General features: G+C 38.8%; 3 protein-coding genes across 3 annotated transcripts; all 3 read right to left on the reverse strand.

Moving 5' to 3' along the window:
- Positions 1 to 4,394: 4,394 nt before the first annotated feature.
- Positions 4,395 to 6,251, reverse strand: LOC117568155 (putative inorganic phosphate cotransporter). The gene is made up of 3 exons (XM_034248573.2): positions 5,995 to 6,251; positions 4,836 to 5,909; positions 4,395 to 4,770 (listed from the first exon to the last, which is right to left on the reverse strand). Exons 1-3 carry the CDS (start codon positions 6,157 to 6,159, stop codon positions 4,519 to 4,521), a joined length of 1,491 nt encoding a protein of 496 aa, XP_034104464.1. The 5' UTR covers positions 6,160 to 6,251; the 3' UTR covers positions 4,395 to 4,518.
- Positions 6,252 to 8,217: 1,966 nt separating this feature from the next.
- Positions 8,218 to 10,435, reverse strand: LOC117568157 (putative inorganic phosphate cotransporter). The gene is made up of 4 exons (XM_034248576.2): positions 10,341 to 10,435; positions 9,789 to 9,925; positions 8,655 to 9,728; positions 8,218 to 8,582 (listed from the first exon to the last, which is right to left on the reverse strand). The coding sequence occupies exons 1-4, from the start codon at positions 10,360 to 10,362 to the stop codon at positions 8,382 to 8,384; spliced, it is 1,434 nt and encodes a 477-aa protein (XP_034104467.1). The 5' UTR covers positions 10,363 to 10,435; the 3' UTR covers positions 8,218 to 8,381.
- A 2,270-nt stretch (positions 10,436 to 12,705) lies between these two features.
- On the reverse strand, positions 12,706 to 14,542 carry LOC117569127 (putative inorganic phosphate cotransporter). Its single transcript, XM_034250147.2, has 4 exons — positions 14,521 to 14,542; positions 14,185 to 14,321; positions 13,051 to 14,124; positions 12,706 to 12,978 (listed from the first exon to the last, which is right to left on the reverse strand). The coding sequence occupies exons 1-4, from the start codon at positions 14,540 to 14,542 to the stop codon at positions 12,778 to 12,780; spliced, it is 1,434 nt and encodes a 477-aa protein (XP_034106038.1). The 3' UTR covers positions 12,706 to 12,777.
- Positions 14,543 to 14,700: the final 158 nt, after the last annotated feature.

Genomic DNA, 14,700 nt, shown 5'->3' on the forward strand with positions numbered 1-14,700 from the left:
TTACATGTCATTTAATTCATGCGGAGCTGTAATGAAAGTTTCTGCTATAGTACATGTGATTTAAAAGGGCTTGTCATTGGGGACATTGTGCAATTTCCTTATCAACAAAGTGCAGACTGACTAATCGTAATTGCAATCAATGGAAATCATATACTTTTCAAGTTGAAATTCAATAAATTTCCCCATTTTTCGATAACTTTAAGTGGGTAGAATTATATGTGTTGTTACAAGCGTTTCAAGTGTTTCAGTTTAGCGGTTTTACAGTTTACAGTTTACAGTTCCGGCAACGTGTGACTAAGTCTGGGGGCCAATGCACTTGAGGATTTATGGATTATGATCTTCAGCCATTAGGCAAACGCGTTGCAACTCAAATCATAAATCGCGCAGCCCAAAACGAAGTATAAATAACATTAAATAGTTACTCTCGTATTGAGAATGACATAAATTTTGTGATTGTCTATTTGCAAATGATGCAGCAGTTTCCTGATCCAACCAGTCTAAAGCTTTTGTGAATACTTCTCTGTATCTATTGTAAATACTCGGCGCGGTTAATGATAATACCAGATCTATTCTGTTCGGTTCTGCTACAGCTGTGTATTTAGATATTCTTATTGTTTTGTCAGCGAATTGGCTCGAAAAATAATTAATAGATAGCTAGAATACGATTGCAATTGCAAATTCGAAATTGTAGCTTGTTCATGTTCGAGTTCACAAACTGAGCCAACGGGGTAATTACACTATTGACATATTTCAGGCAACAACTAAATGCACTGCCGTAATGCATTTCATCTTTTTTATTTTCGTGTTAGTGTTGACATGCTATTGTGTAATACCAAACTGTTAGACGAGCTCAACGCTAAGCGTATTTGCATAACCCGTTCGGAGGGCGAAGATAGCTGCCAAATAAATTAGATCTTTCGCATTTTTATTCTCAGAATTCGGGCAATAACACTTAATAAACAATTCATTTAGTCAAAAAAGACTGAAATGAAATTTATATTTTCTATATACATTTATATTGCATTCCAAGCATGTTTGTTCGCTTGGGTATCAAGCTAGTCGAGTGCCATCGACGCACTTTGCGTTTTGTTTATAATATGCAAAACGTGCCGTTGCCTGAACTTGACCACAGCCAAAGTCGGCCAGCGACTATTCAGTTCCTTAATATTGTTGTGGTAGTATTATTGTACGAGTATGACGAATAAGCGACGCTGTCGTCGCCGGTCACATGTGGCTCCAAGTTCAAGTGCCCAGTTGACCACCCGCTCAATGGAATAATCGCTTTAACTAAATTGGCAAGTATCGGGCTATCAAGTCGTATTCATTGCGCATGTTAATTGCCAGATCAGATCGACTATTTCGGTCAACTAAATAAATGCCAAATCATTCTATACACACAGTCGAGTGGTGGCAATCGGTGACATTGATTAGGACCCTCCGCCTTCTTCCCCACCATCGAACAACAAGCACCGCCACGCTTCCCCGATCTAAGTATATCGGCAAATCACTTGCTTAATAATTCAGACCATGATTCGTTTTGTGCGATTTTGGTCTGCGGTCTTTCAACCGAATCTCATTACGAGTATTTGCGGCTTAACATATTTACGTCTATCAACTGGGGAAGTTGACTTAACTTTTCACATACTATACACAGCGATAGGAAATATAAATAAAAGTATATTCGCTGGGTTTTCTAAAAGTAATTTTTATTCAAATGAAATGCAATTTAGAATTTATTTTCAATTGCTAATCGGACTCGGGGTAGGTTCCCCGATTTATATCTACGTATACGATACTATTATTGTCTGGGTTTTCTTAATAGTCATTTATCATTCAGTTTGATTGATCTCAAGTAAATACCTGGAAATAGAGCATAACTTCACGGAAATTTCTACAGAAACTTCGCATCGTTCAATTTTGAACAACAATGCTTCTCTTATGATGATCATCATGATACAAACAATAATATTATCAAGTACATGTTAAAATACTTTAAGAGATATCAATAATTTTTTACAGCCATTGACGAATCGCGAATTGCGTCAGTAAAACTGTCTATTGATAAGATCCGCTAGCTTAAATTTGTTGAATTGAATGCACAAATCCCAAACTTCCATTTCGACAGCCAGTTCCGATGGAAGACCCAGCACCATAGAACGCAACGTTTGTACTTGAACTCAGAGCAAACATCGCGCGTGTAACTCTGATTAAGCCGCACTACAAATACTCTAACAAGAAACATATTTAGATATAAAAATCAATACAAAATCCCCATTTTGTAGGTTGAAGTGTGATAATTAAGTGACAAAATATTTACGATGCAAACAAGATGTCTACACAAATAATAAAGTATTTATAGAGTACAAATATGTTTGCTCGAATGCCCAATGGCTAAAGAATAAAGTCAATAAAATCTTTATAGGCTTTGACAGTAGCTCATAATCTAATCGCTAAATGAACAAATTTAATTATAAGTCCATCAGAGAGCGATTTATTAGGAGAGTCGTAAAACACTCACCACTATCAGCTTGGTAAATTCTTAAAATTGAAAAATAACAACAAACCATTTTTTTTATACAAAAGCAAAAGTTGTCGTGATAAACAAAATCGAAAATGAGTACGAGGCGAGTTCAATATATTTTTAAGGGATTCACAGCTCTTGCCCCCATATGAGTAAACAGTTTAATGATGGCGATTAATGAATACCTTTCCGCACAAGCGCAATTGTAGAATGATAATTGTGAATTAATAATTGTCTTTAATTCGTTATACATAGTTTGCTAAAAAATTAAAAGCGTATTAACAGTATTAAAATTTCTGGTATTCCAACAACACACATTGCACGGACTACCCAGCTGATCAGAGCACAAATTTATTGCTGCATACTTTTGGGCTGCAGTTAAAAATGGTTTTCCAACATGGCGGTCGAGTAAGCGTATAGTTCAGATAACTGAATTTCTTTGTTAATTAATATAAATATTGCTAATTACGTAAATATTATTAATGTCTTCGAAAATCTTATAGAAATTTTAGTATCAAACAAGTTCAAAGACTTACTAATTGTAAAATATATTAAAGAAAATTTGCAATATATTTATTGAATTAAATGGAAATGTGAATAGTGAATAACTTTCTGTTTATTAAATATAATATCCAGCTGAGGAAATGTTTATTTATTTGTCCAAGATGTATTGAAGCTGGTTTTTATTGAAATTGTTGCCTTGAAACGAAAGACTTAAACAACGAACTGGATTATTCAATATAACATTGGGTAGACTTAAATGAAAAAAAACCTGTGAATGAGTTCCAAGTATTCCTTGGGCAAGGAAATAATAATTTAAATAAATTTAAAAGGTTTTAGCAAAATAAACGAGTGAAGCCAATTGAAACAAGTACTCAATAAATTTTCAGTGTATGCATACAAAATCCTAGCATACTTTTAGGCAGAGATTTAAAATTATTGAATAAAAACAGCTGATAAGAGTCGCAATCAAACAGAGAACCGGTAGGAATACATAGTATAAAAACAATACAGTATAGATATTGAATATGTGGAAAGAATCGTTTTGTAATTTGTTGGTAAGTTAAGGTGCAGCATGGAAGGAACTTTGCTATCGGAATACGCTGTAATTTGAAAACAGAAATAGCAAAAGGTCTCACCAAAAGCTTGGCAATAAATTACCTAAGCAGATAGTGCTAATGAACTAATAATAATTGCAGTAGTGAGTAAACATTCAAGTGAATGAAAGTATTATTTATTGAACGGCAACACTTATCGCTGGGTAAACACAGCAAATAAAACAATTCGCAGGGTAATTTATCAGTCGCTTAAAGCAATTACAATCCGATTTGATGTGTATCTATATGGCAAATCGATTGCCAAACGATTTGTTTATGTTATTGGACTTGGGTGACTGACTGATAAGATAACGCCAAGAGGCAGAGGGATAGACCTGCCCCCTTTTTGCAGTCGAACGCACATGCTACAAAGTCTGAATGATCTCTCATACTGACACATAAATAATAGCGAACTTATATGCTGTCACAGTTCCAGCTACCGTAAAGCACATCACATTAAGTGTATTTTTATGGCGTGGTAACTGACAGTGGCGAATAAAAAACTCAAGTACCAAACAGCTGTGGCAAATGTTTTGTTCGGCCTGCTAAAAAACTCGCTCTTGCAAAACTCTTCGATTCATTTATTTGGTGGTTTGTTTATTCGCGAGTGCTTGACTATAAATATATACAATATAAATGTATTCATATTTATTAAGAAAGTTATAGATTAGATAGAACGACGAACGACGACGACGGACGAGAGGCAATAGAATGTTGAGAGTTGAGTGTCGAAATCCGCTCGAAATATTCGTCGTAGCAACAAAAACAACGGGTGATTGAAATCTATTAATATAATTTACCTAAGCTCACATTTATGGTCTTATAAATAAAATAAATTACAACCTGCTTATTTGTTAATACTGATTAAAATAAATAATTGTTCCACGTATCCGCTACAAATCAATCGATGGCCTTTGCCGTATACCTTTCCGGCCAGCTGATTTGCTGCTCAAGCACCGGGTCGATGGGCGGAGCTATCGCAGCTGCGGGTGATTTTTTCGCACTGCACGATTCCGCATCTTTGGGCGTGAGGAAATCATCGGCATCCCAGGGTTGCGCCTCGGCAGTGCCCCAAATGAGGAAAACACAGTTGCCCACAAAGAAGATGATTGCCGCAATGCCAAAGACAATTTGCCATTGGCCACGATCGTGCTGTCAAACAAAGAGATCAAGATTAGCACCTTTCGGGGAACTGATTGAATCAGCAGCAAACTCACCTTATCGACGACAATAACACCCGCTATCAGGGGTGTCACAATGGGTATCACATTGGCAACGGTATTGCTGAGGCCGATGAGGATGCCCGCATGATTGGGCGACAGATCGATGGTGTTGAGAGAGCTGCCAATGGTGGCTCCGCTGTTGACACCTACGCTGACAATCATTAGGGCAATAGCGACATTCGCATGATCCTCGCCAAGGAAACCAATCACAATGAGAGCCGCAGCGGGTATCCAGAAGGACAGTGTGTTGAATAGTTTCCTCACAGCAGTCAGCGATAACCATTTCTTGCGCAGCAGAATGTCTGCCACAATCAGATAGACATAAGAGAGCAGCCACATCGCCAAGAAGGGCAGCGATGAGAACACCGCATTGCTCTGTATTTCCATATTGAGTACTCCATTCATATACGATGGAATCTCAGCCTGTAGTGTACTGAGTCCATAGGTCTCAGAGCAACGTGCCACAAGCAGCGCCATAAAAGGCACTGAGCAGCCAATGGCACGCCAGGGAATGGGAATGCTTCGTTCATGGAAGTTCTCGTTGTGCTCCAGCGAAGATTCGATGTACTTGCACTCTTCTTCGCTGATGAAACGCGACTCGGGCGCATTGTTGGCACCACAGATCAGCCAGAGTATGCACCAGGCGCCACACAGAGCACCCGAGACGTAAGAGATACCCGGCCAGCCCATGGGACCCTTGGCAATCATGCCACTGATGAACATGGCCAACACTGTGCCGCAATCGGTGCCTGTATAGCTGAAAGCGCCCAAGCGATTGCGTTCCTCTGGTGGCGACCACATGGCCAGATGCTCGGTGACACAGGGAAAGATGACGCCCTGGAAGAGACCCTGGAGTATGCGTATGGCGCAGAACACTTGCCAACCACCCCAGGTGATGCACCACGGTGTGATAATACTAAAGATGGCTGTGCCGCAGCTGGCGACGAAGAGCACCACCTTGGCGCCGTAGCGACGACACAGGAAACTGCCCGGACACAGGGTGAGAATGTAGCCCCAATAGAAACTGGACAAAATGTACGACTTGTGTCGCTCATTCCAATCGTATTCCTGCAGGAGAGAGTATGGGAAGAACACGTCAGCACTGCGATCGCAAAACACGAAGAAACTTTGCACTTTGATATTTGTTACTCACTTCAAAATTAGGATTGGTGGTTGCTGCATTTGTCATGGCAACAATGGCCACACTCACATTGAGACGAGCAATGTGCATGACCGTGAGACCGAGGAAGAGCAGCAAGGATTGCAGATGCCGCACACCAATCCTTGGCCCTTTGGACACTTTACACTCGTTACTCATACCGACCGTTGATCCGTACAGTTATTGAGAAAGATTATTATTAATATATTTAGTCTTTTTTGTCGCAATTCGATTGTGCACTGGTTGATTGACTAAATGGTTCTGCGCTCATGTCAGCTGTAATGCCAACATTTATAGACCAACTGGCTTAGCTGGCTATGAGAGTATCTACAGCTCCTTTGGGCTGGCAACGCGCTTGCGAATCATTCACTTTCTGAGCGTTCTACCAATAGAACTGATTAAGCGAAAGTAAACAATAACAGCTAAAGCTGACGCAAATGCTCCAGTTGGGCACCTGTAGATCAGCTCCATTGTACGAATAATATGCACATAGGCACTTGTTTGACTTACTTCATTCAGATGTCAGTGAGTCCCACGACTCAGAGTCAACTCTGTAAATATTGAAACAAATAAAAATAGAGTGAAATAATGTAAATAAAAAATAGGGTGAAAAATAATGTAAATAAAAATTATTGCTAAATAATTACTACCTTGTGACGTCTCATTTGCAACACCAAGCTATTTATTTGCCTCAAGATTTATGGCGAATGCTTTGCTCACATTGTCAAAGCAGATGTTTTCTCATGTTATTTGTTAACTGCCAACTTCAGGCCAGAACTTAAGCTAAATTGTTTGCCCAGAGGTGAATGATTCCATTTAGTTTTATGTTATTCCAAATATTCTCTTTGATAACAGTAAAGTCCCAGCTATTATAACTGCGACAAGCAGCTAACAATTTGTGATCAAACTCATAGATAAGATCATTATATTTTAAAAAAAGGAATATCCCTCTAAAATATATTTCGTTTGTAGAATCTTCACTATTAAAAATTTGTTAAAAGTATAACTAACATATTTACACTTGATTACAGGGTATCTCGCAGTCGAAAAACTTCAAGTGCTTCTAGTTAAAGAGCCTTGATTGTATAAGCAAATTGTCCAGCAAGCCATAATGCAGTGATAAGCGATGCTACTGGGTAGCTAAGTGATAATAAATTGATAACATTCGAAGCATTGTTCAAAATAAATCAGCTCATAAGTGTTCTACACTGAAAATAATAAAATTCAATTGATGTAGATAAAGAAAAGGGTAAATTTCGACGGTAAACACATATGAGTGATAGCTTATCTCCATCTTTGGGCTTTATTTTCTCGCAGTGCAGCAACTAACCACTTTAGCACCATAAAGAAATACGGACTACCAAGGGGAATAACAATAGCAGAAGTCAAAGCATATTATTTATAACATTTTATTGCCTTGTTTTAAATACAAATGAAATGGGTAGAAGAATATTGAGTTATCGCCAGACCGAATACCGTGCGATTATATAGGGCAACTCGAGGAAGTTGAGAACATATTCAAGTATTGATACAAGGATGATTAACGACACATTTTCAAGCTATACACAAAGAAAACTCTATTGAAATGCCTCATAAATTCAATTTGTTTGGAGACTGGAACAAGACGTAAAATGTCAAAACTATAGACAACTAAATAAATCAATTTTTGTATTACTTGTAACTTGTTTTGTTTATTTATTTAATACTATTTTAATATTAATATACATATTTGGTAATGGATAATAATTTAAATCATTTTCACTTAAATTGTTAACACAAAACTCTTATATATATAACACTATATAAATAACTGATATAAGAAAATGAATCACAATAAAAGATAGCGACTACATTAATATCTAGTAATATCATGATTTATATTTATTGAAAAAAAAACCCAATTGAATTGAGTTGTGCAGAGCTCAAGAACTGCGCAAATTACCCAAAAAATTGTATTTGAAGCAAACAATACCAGAAATTAATGTGACTCACAAAGTTATTAAAAAATATATATTAATAAGAGCAGCTAATTTTGTAGGTTTGTAAAAAAAAATTCATTAGTATTGATTAAATTCGACAACCTAATGATAAGTATTATGAAAAACCCAATAAAACACTTCATATTTATTAGTTTCTCTTTTGATTTTACCATTACACTAAACTACGCACACTCACAAATAACAATAGCTATCTAAATATAGCTAAGTAAATCAAATATTATTATTATTAAATTTAGTTTTTATTATTTGATTTTTTATTGGGTTTCCTGGCTTATCGATTCCGTACTCTACAGAATTATATAGTGTTTATGGGTTTATTATGTGATTTAAAATAATACTCGAATTTCGAATTGCTGTCAGATTGCCGATTATCGGTTCCGGTTAACCGCTGATCGACTTTTTCGTATCGGATTCGTCGCTTATCGCCGGAGTCTTCGCCAGCTCGGGCTGCTTACCAAGCAGGAAGTCTTCGGCATCCCAGGGCTGCACCACCGCTGTGCCGAATATCAGGAAAATACAATTGAACACAAAGAATATCACAGCCGAGATAATAAAAACAATTTGCCATTCAGTTCGGTCCGTCTGCAAAATAAATAGATAAGCATAGTAAATAATAAATAACTGTTAAATATAATACTCATAACCACAACTCACTCCATCAGAGACAATCGCACCAGCTACCAATGGAGTAATAATCGGTACGATATTCGAAGCGGTATTAATGATGCCCATCAGGATGCTAGCATGGTTTGGCGACAAATCGATCGAGTTGAGGGAGCTGCCAATGGTTGAGCCACTGTTGAAGCCCACGCTGAGAGTCATCAGCACAATGGCCAAGGTCTTCTGGTCAACGTCGAGGAATCCAATGCCAATCAGCGTTGCGGCGGGCACCCAGAAGGCAAGCGAGTTCAAGGTCTTGCGAATCGCCGTTAGTGACATATATTTCTTAGTTAAAAGAATGTCCGAAGTGATGAGATACACATAAGACATGACCCACATGGCCAGGAAGGGCAGCGCAGAGAACAGCGCATTATCCTCAATGTCCATACCGAGCACACCATTCATATATTCGGGAATCTCGGCCTGCAGCGTACTCAGACCCCAGTTCTCTGCACAACGTGTCACCAGCACAGCGAGGAAGGGAGCGGAGGTCCAAATCGCACGCCACGGAATGGGAATAATAACTTTGTGGTAGTTCTCATCGTGCTGCAGCGTTGACTCGATGTAGTCCCTCTCAGTTTCGCCAATGAAACGTGATTCGGTGGCATTATTCGCTGCGAATATGAACCATAAGATGCCGCTAGTAAAGGCAAACACAGCGGAGATGTACGAGATGCCAGGCCAACCCATCGGACCCTTGGCAATCATGCCACTCATGAACATGGACAACACATTGCCGCACTCGATGCCCGTGTGACTGAGGGCGCCCAAGCGATTGCGTTCCTGTGGCGGCGACCAGCGAGCCAAATGCTGATGAATGCACGGAAAGATCACGCCTTGAGCAAAGCCCATCACGACACGAATTCCGCAATAGGCGCCCCAGCCTCCCCATTTGATCAGCGGAGGCGTAACAGCGCTGCACACGCCCGAGCTGATGGTGGCCCAGAACATGACCTTTTTGACACCAAACTGCTTGCACAGATAACCGCCGATAAACTGGGTAATGATGTAGCCCCAGTAAAAGCTAGACAGCACCAGGGATTTCTGTCCATTCGTCCAGTCGTATTCCTAGAGTTAATCAACATTAAGTAATGCTGTCAATTAGGGTAGACGCTATCTTAAACTTACCGGAAAATCGGGATTCGTGGACTCGGCATTGGTCATTGCCACGACAGATACGCCGACATTGAGACGACCAACGTAGACACAAGTAATAGTTATGAAGATAAGCAGCGCCTGAAGATGACGTATGCCCAGAAAGGGACCTATAAATCAAGAGGTAAAACAATCAATAATGATTTATTCATAATTTCGAGTGTCAAACAAGACTAGCAGGCGCCATATTTGGTTAAAGTCCAAAACAAAAACGATGCATACGCGTGCCTTGGCATTTATCAAGCGATAGACCGCCCTCCAGCTGAATTACGATCGATTTCCGATAATGTGTGGGTCGATTTTATATAGCTTAAGAGATTTACAACGCAAATCCAATAAACAGAAGTTACGTTGTATGTTAGTAGAACATTTTTGGGAATTCCATACCCGAATTATTGAGCATTTAATCATTTTTCGGCGACTTTCAGATGTTATTGCGACGCAAGCAGTGTTAATTGCATAATAAATGGATATTTGAGTGCGCAATTTAAAATCCTTTTAACTTTCCTTCACTTTAATGCTCACCCTTTTTTATTTCTGCCGTCATTTTAGTCCTTAATTATTTTCCCTTAAATGGATTTGTTAACTCCGGACAAGTTTCGGCCACGTTTAAACCACACAGCTGACCAGAGAGGAATAAGTGTGGCTAGAGCTAACGCTTTGATTGAATCCCAGGCACTTTGTCCCCGATCGCCCATGAATATGGTCTGATAAGCCAACAATTTTTGGTTAACCTTATCAGTATTGATAATCCTACGATAATGATTAGCACGTGCTGCCCACACAAATCGAACCACAAAGAAAATAATACCCAAAATAGAGTAAATCTCGATACATATTTTCGATATCGACCATATTTTGTTTGCTGACCTAAGTCAATAACTCATTTGTTTAGAAAGATCATGTCAAACGCTTCAATCAAGTGACACTTGAGCTGATAGTAGCGAGATAAACCAATTAACAATCAGCTGTTGACAAATTACTCCGTAATCTTTTAAAAGATCTGACACTTTAACAAGTTAAAGCTTATGGCACAATAACAAAAAACTCAATATACAGTTCATCCTAAAAGTAGGCAACAGTTTTTATCCTTTTAAATTTGCTTTATTAATGTTCAAGTTGTAAAGTTGTTTGCGTCTTGTTTATGAAGCTTTTTATTTTAGTTTATTTAAAAAGTTTAAGAACTTTAAAAATAAATGCAATACAAATAAAAATGTATTTTTTCACTTCCAGCTTTTTGTATTCCAAAGGAATCTTCCTCAATTTATTGGGAATACTTATGGATTGTCTTGCTTAAAGATATTACCCTCTGCTAGCTAATTCTTACTAAGTAAAATCTAATGGTAATTTTTTCTTTAAAGTATTAAGTAGTTAAACTAGCTATCATATGGCTATATGGGCAAATCCCAGAAACAGTCCACCAACAATCAATTTTAAAATTTCACATTTTGTAATTTTTCTTTATATGGAACATTAAAGTAGATATATATATTTTAAGAATTTAAAGCAAAAAAGAAATTTCGATCATTATAAATGCACAAATTTTTATCAAACCCAATTTTCATTATAATTTTCATAATTTTACTTAGATTCGTGCTCTGCGCACACCTTCAAATCCCTTTTGTATTCTTCACAATTTTTTGCCTCTGCTTGGGCTCACATACAAATCAGAAGTAAATCACGTTGAAATAATTGTTAAGCACATTTATGAATATAATAAATAATGTTTAGTTTAAATAAAAAGATTTTTTTTCTTTTGTTTTTTTTACCAAATGTAGAATTAATTTCACTTGGTGAGCTTCATATAATGGGTGGGAACGTTGACACAAAAAATCGGAGCACTCACATGCGTCAAAAATAGAAGTTGCGTTTGAGTTAAAGTGTTTATAGGAATACTATTTAAACATACGAAGTGTTATAATGTTATGCATGGATGTACATTTATATTTTTTATACCCGCTACCCATAGGGTAGAAGGGTATTATAACTTTGTGCCGACAGGAAATGTATGTAACAGGTAGAACGAGGCATCTCCGACCCTATAAAGTATATATATTCTTGATCAGCGTCAACAGCCGAGACGATCTAGCCATGTCCGTCTGTCCGTATGAACACCTAGATCTCAGAGACTACGAGAGATAGAGCTATAATTTTTTTTCGACAGCATTTGTTATGTTTGCACGCAGATCAAGTTTGTTTCAAATTTTTGCCACGCCCACTTCCGCCCCCGCAAATCAAAAAAATCGAATAACAAGCATCATTTTAAAGCTAGAGTTGCGAATTTTGGTATAATAACTATAGTAGTTATGATTCCTGAAAATTTGGTTGCGATCAGATAAAAATTGTCGAAGTTATTAAAGAAATACTTTTGTATGGGCAAAAACGCCTACTTACTAGGGGTCTAAGTTGCTTTGGCTGACAATCTGGTATATTGAGCCGTCTATGGTATATTTTGAATGCGGTACTATATCGATATACCATTTGGTATATTTTTAGTATTTTTGCAGTATAATTGGTATATTTTGAGAATTATACATACATACATATTCTAAATGGGTAGCGGGTATCTCACAGTCGAGTACACTCGACTGTAGCTTTCTTACTTGTTTGTAGTATTTTCGGTATATTTCGAAAATTATACCGCAATATTTTGCTTTTATTCAAAATGGGTAGCGGATATCTCATAGTCGAGCACACTCGACTGTTGCTTTTTAACTTGTTTGATTTTACCATTACACTAAACTACGCACACTCACAAATAACAATAGCTATCTAAATATAGCTAAGTAAATCAAATATTATTATTTTTAAATTTAGTTTTTATTATTTGATTTTTTATTGGGTTTCCTGGCTTATCGATTCCGTACTCTACAGAATTGTATAGTGTTTATGGGTTTATTATGTGATTTAAAATAATACTCGAATTTCGAATTGCTGTCAGATTGCCGATTATCGGTTCCGGTTAACCGCTGATCGACTTTTTCGTATCGGATTCGTCGCTTATCGCCGGAGTCTTCGCCAGCTCGGGCTGCTTACCAAGCAGGAAGTCTTCGGCATCCCAGGGCTGCACCACCGCTGTGCCGAATATCAGGAAAATACAATTGAACACAAAGAATATCACAGCCGAGATAATAAAAACAATTTGCCATTCAGTTCGGTCCGTCTGCAAAATAAATAGATAAGCAGTGTAAATAATAAATAACTGTCAAATATAATACTCATAACCACAACTCACTCCATCAGAGACAATCGCACCAGCTACCAATGGAGTAACAATCGGTACGATGTTCGAAGCGGTATTAATGATGCCCATCAGGATGCTAGCATGATTGGGCGATAGATCGATGGTGTTAAGGGCGCTGCCAATGGTCGCGCCACTGTTGAAGCCCACGCCTAGAGTCATCAGCACAATGGCCAAGGTCTTCTGGTCAACGTCGAGGAATCCAATGCCAATCAGCGTTGCGGCGGGCACCCAGAAGGCAAGCGAATTCAAGGTCTTGCGAACCGCCGTTATTGACATATATTTCTTAGTTAAAAGAATGTCCGAAGTGATGAGATACACATAAGACATGACCCACATGGCCAGGAAGGGCAGCGCAGAGAACAGCGCATTATCCTCAATGTCCATACCGAGCACACCATTCATATATTCGGGAATCTCGGCCTGCAGCGTACTCAGACCCCAGTTATCGGCACAACGCGTTACCAGCACAGCGAGGAAGGGAGCGGAGGTCCAAATCGCACGCCACGGAATGGGAATAATAACTTTGTGGTAGTTCTCATCGTGCTGCAGCGTTGACTCGATGTAGTCCCTCTCAGTTTCGCCAATGAAACGTGATTCGGTGGCATTATTCGCTGCGAATATGAACCATAAGATGCCGCTAGTAAAGGCAAACACAGCGGAGATGTACGAGATGCCAGGCCAACCCATCGGACCCTTGGCAATCATGCCACTCATGAACATGGACAACACATTGCCGCACTCGATGCCCGTGTGACTGAGGGCGCCCAAGCGATTGCGTTCCTGTGGCGGCGACCAGCGAGCCAAATGCTGATGAATGCACGGAAAGATCACGCCTTGAGCAAAGCCCATCACGACACGAATTCCGCAATAGGCGCCCCAGCCTCCCCATTTGATCAGCGGAGGCGTAACAGCGCTGCACACGCCCGAGCTGATGGTGGCCCAGAACATGACCTTTTTGACACCAAACTGCTTGCACAGATAACCGCCGATAAACTGGGTAATGATGTAGCCCCAGTAAAAGCTAGACAGCACCAGGGATTTCTGTCCATTCGTCCAGTCGTATTCCTAGAGTTAATCAGCATTAAGTAATGCTGTCAATTAGGGTAGACGCTATCTTAAACTCACCGGAAAATCGGGATTCGTGGACTCGGCATTGGTCATTGCCACGACAGATACGCCGACATTGAGACGCCCAACGTAGACGCAAGTTATGGTTATGAAGATAAGCAACGCCTGAAGATGACGTATGCCCACAAAGGGACCTATAAATCAAGAGGTAAAACAATCAATAATGATTTATTCACAATTTCGAATGTTCCATACCCGAATTAGTGAGCATTTAATCATTTTTCGGCGACTTTCATATGTTATTGCGACGCAAGTAGTGTTAATTGCATAATAAATAAATATTTGAGAGCGCAATTTCAGATCCTTTTAACTTTCTTTCACTTTAATACTTACCCTTGTTTACTTCTGCCGTCATTTTAATCCATAATTACTTTAACTAAAATAGATTTCTCAACTCCGGACAATTTTCGGTCACGTTTAAACCACACTGCTGACCAGAGAGGAATAAGTGTGGCTAGAGCTAACGCTTTAATTGAATCCCAGGCACTTTATCCCCGATCGCCCATGAATATG

This window comes from Drosophila albomicans, chromosome 3 (assembly GCF_009650485.2).
Source record: "Drosophila albomicans strain 15112-1751.03 chromosome 3, ASM965048v2, whole genome shotgun sequence".
NCBI lineage: Eukaryota > Metazoa > Arthropoda > Insecta > Diptera > Drosophilidae > Drosophila > Drosophila albomicans.

Coding starts and splice junctions, on each gene's coding strand:
- LOC117568155 (XM_034248573.2), bottom strand. CDS start 6,159: ATGAGTAACGAGTGTAAAGTGTCCAAAGGGCCAAGGATTGGTGTGCGG. Junction 5,910..5,994: donor CCACCAATCCTAATTTTGAA/GTGAGTAACAAA, acceptor TCTCTCCTGCAG/GAATACGATTGGAATGAGCG. Junction 4,771..4,835: donor GTGTTATTGTCGTCGATAAG/GTGAGTTTGCTG, acceptor TTTGTTTGACAG/CACGATCGTGGCCAATGGCA.
- LOC117569127 (XM_034250147.2), bottom strand. CDS start 14,542: ATGACGGCAGAAGTAAACAAGG. Junction 14,322..14,520: donor GACGGCAGAAGTAAACAAGG/GTAAGTATTAAA, acceptor CTTGATTTATAG/GTCCCTTTGTGGGCATACGT. Junction 12,979..13,050: donor GTGCGATTGTCTCTGATGGA/GTGAGTTGTGGT, acceptor TTTATTTTGCAG/ACGGACCGAACTGAATGGCA.
- LOC117568157 (XM_034248576.2), bottom strand. CDS start 10,362: ATGACGGCAGAAATAAAAAAGG. Junction 9,926..10,340: donor GACGGCAGAAATAAAAAAGG/GTGAGCATTAAA, acceptor CTTGATTTATAG/GTCCCTTTCTGGGCATACGT. Junction 9,729..9,788: donor CCACGAATCCCGATTTTCCG/GTAAGTTTAAGA, acceptor GATTAACTCTAG/GAATACGACTGGACGAATGG.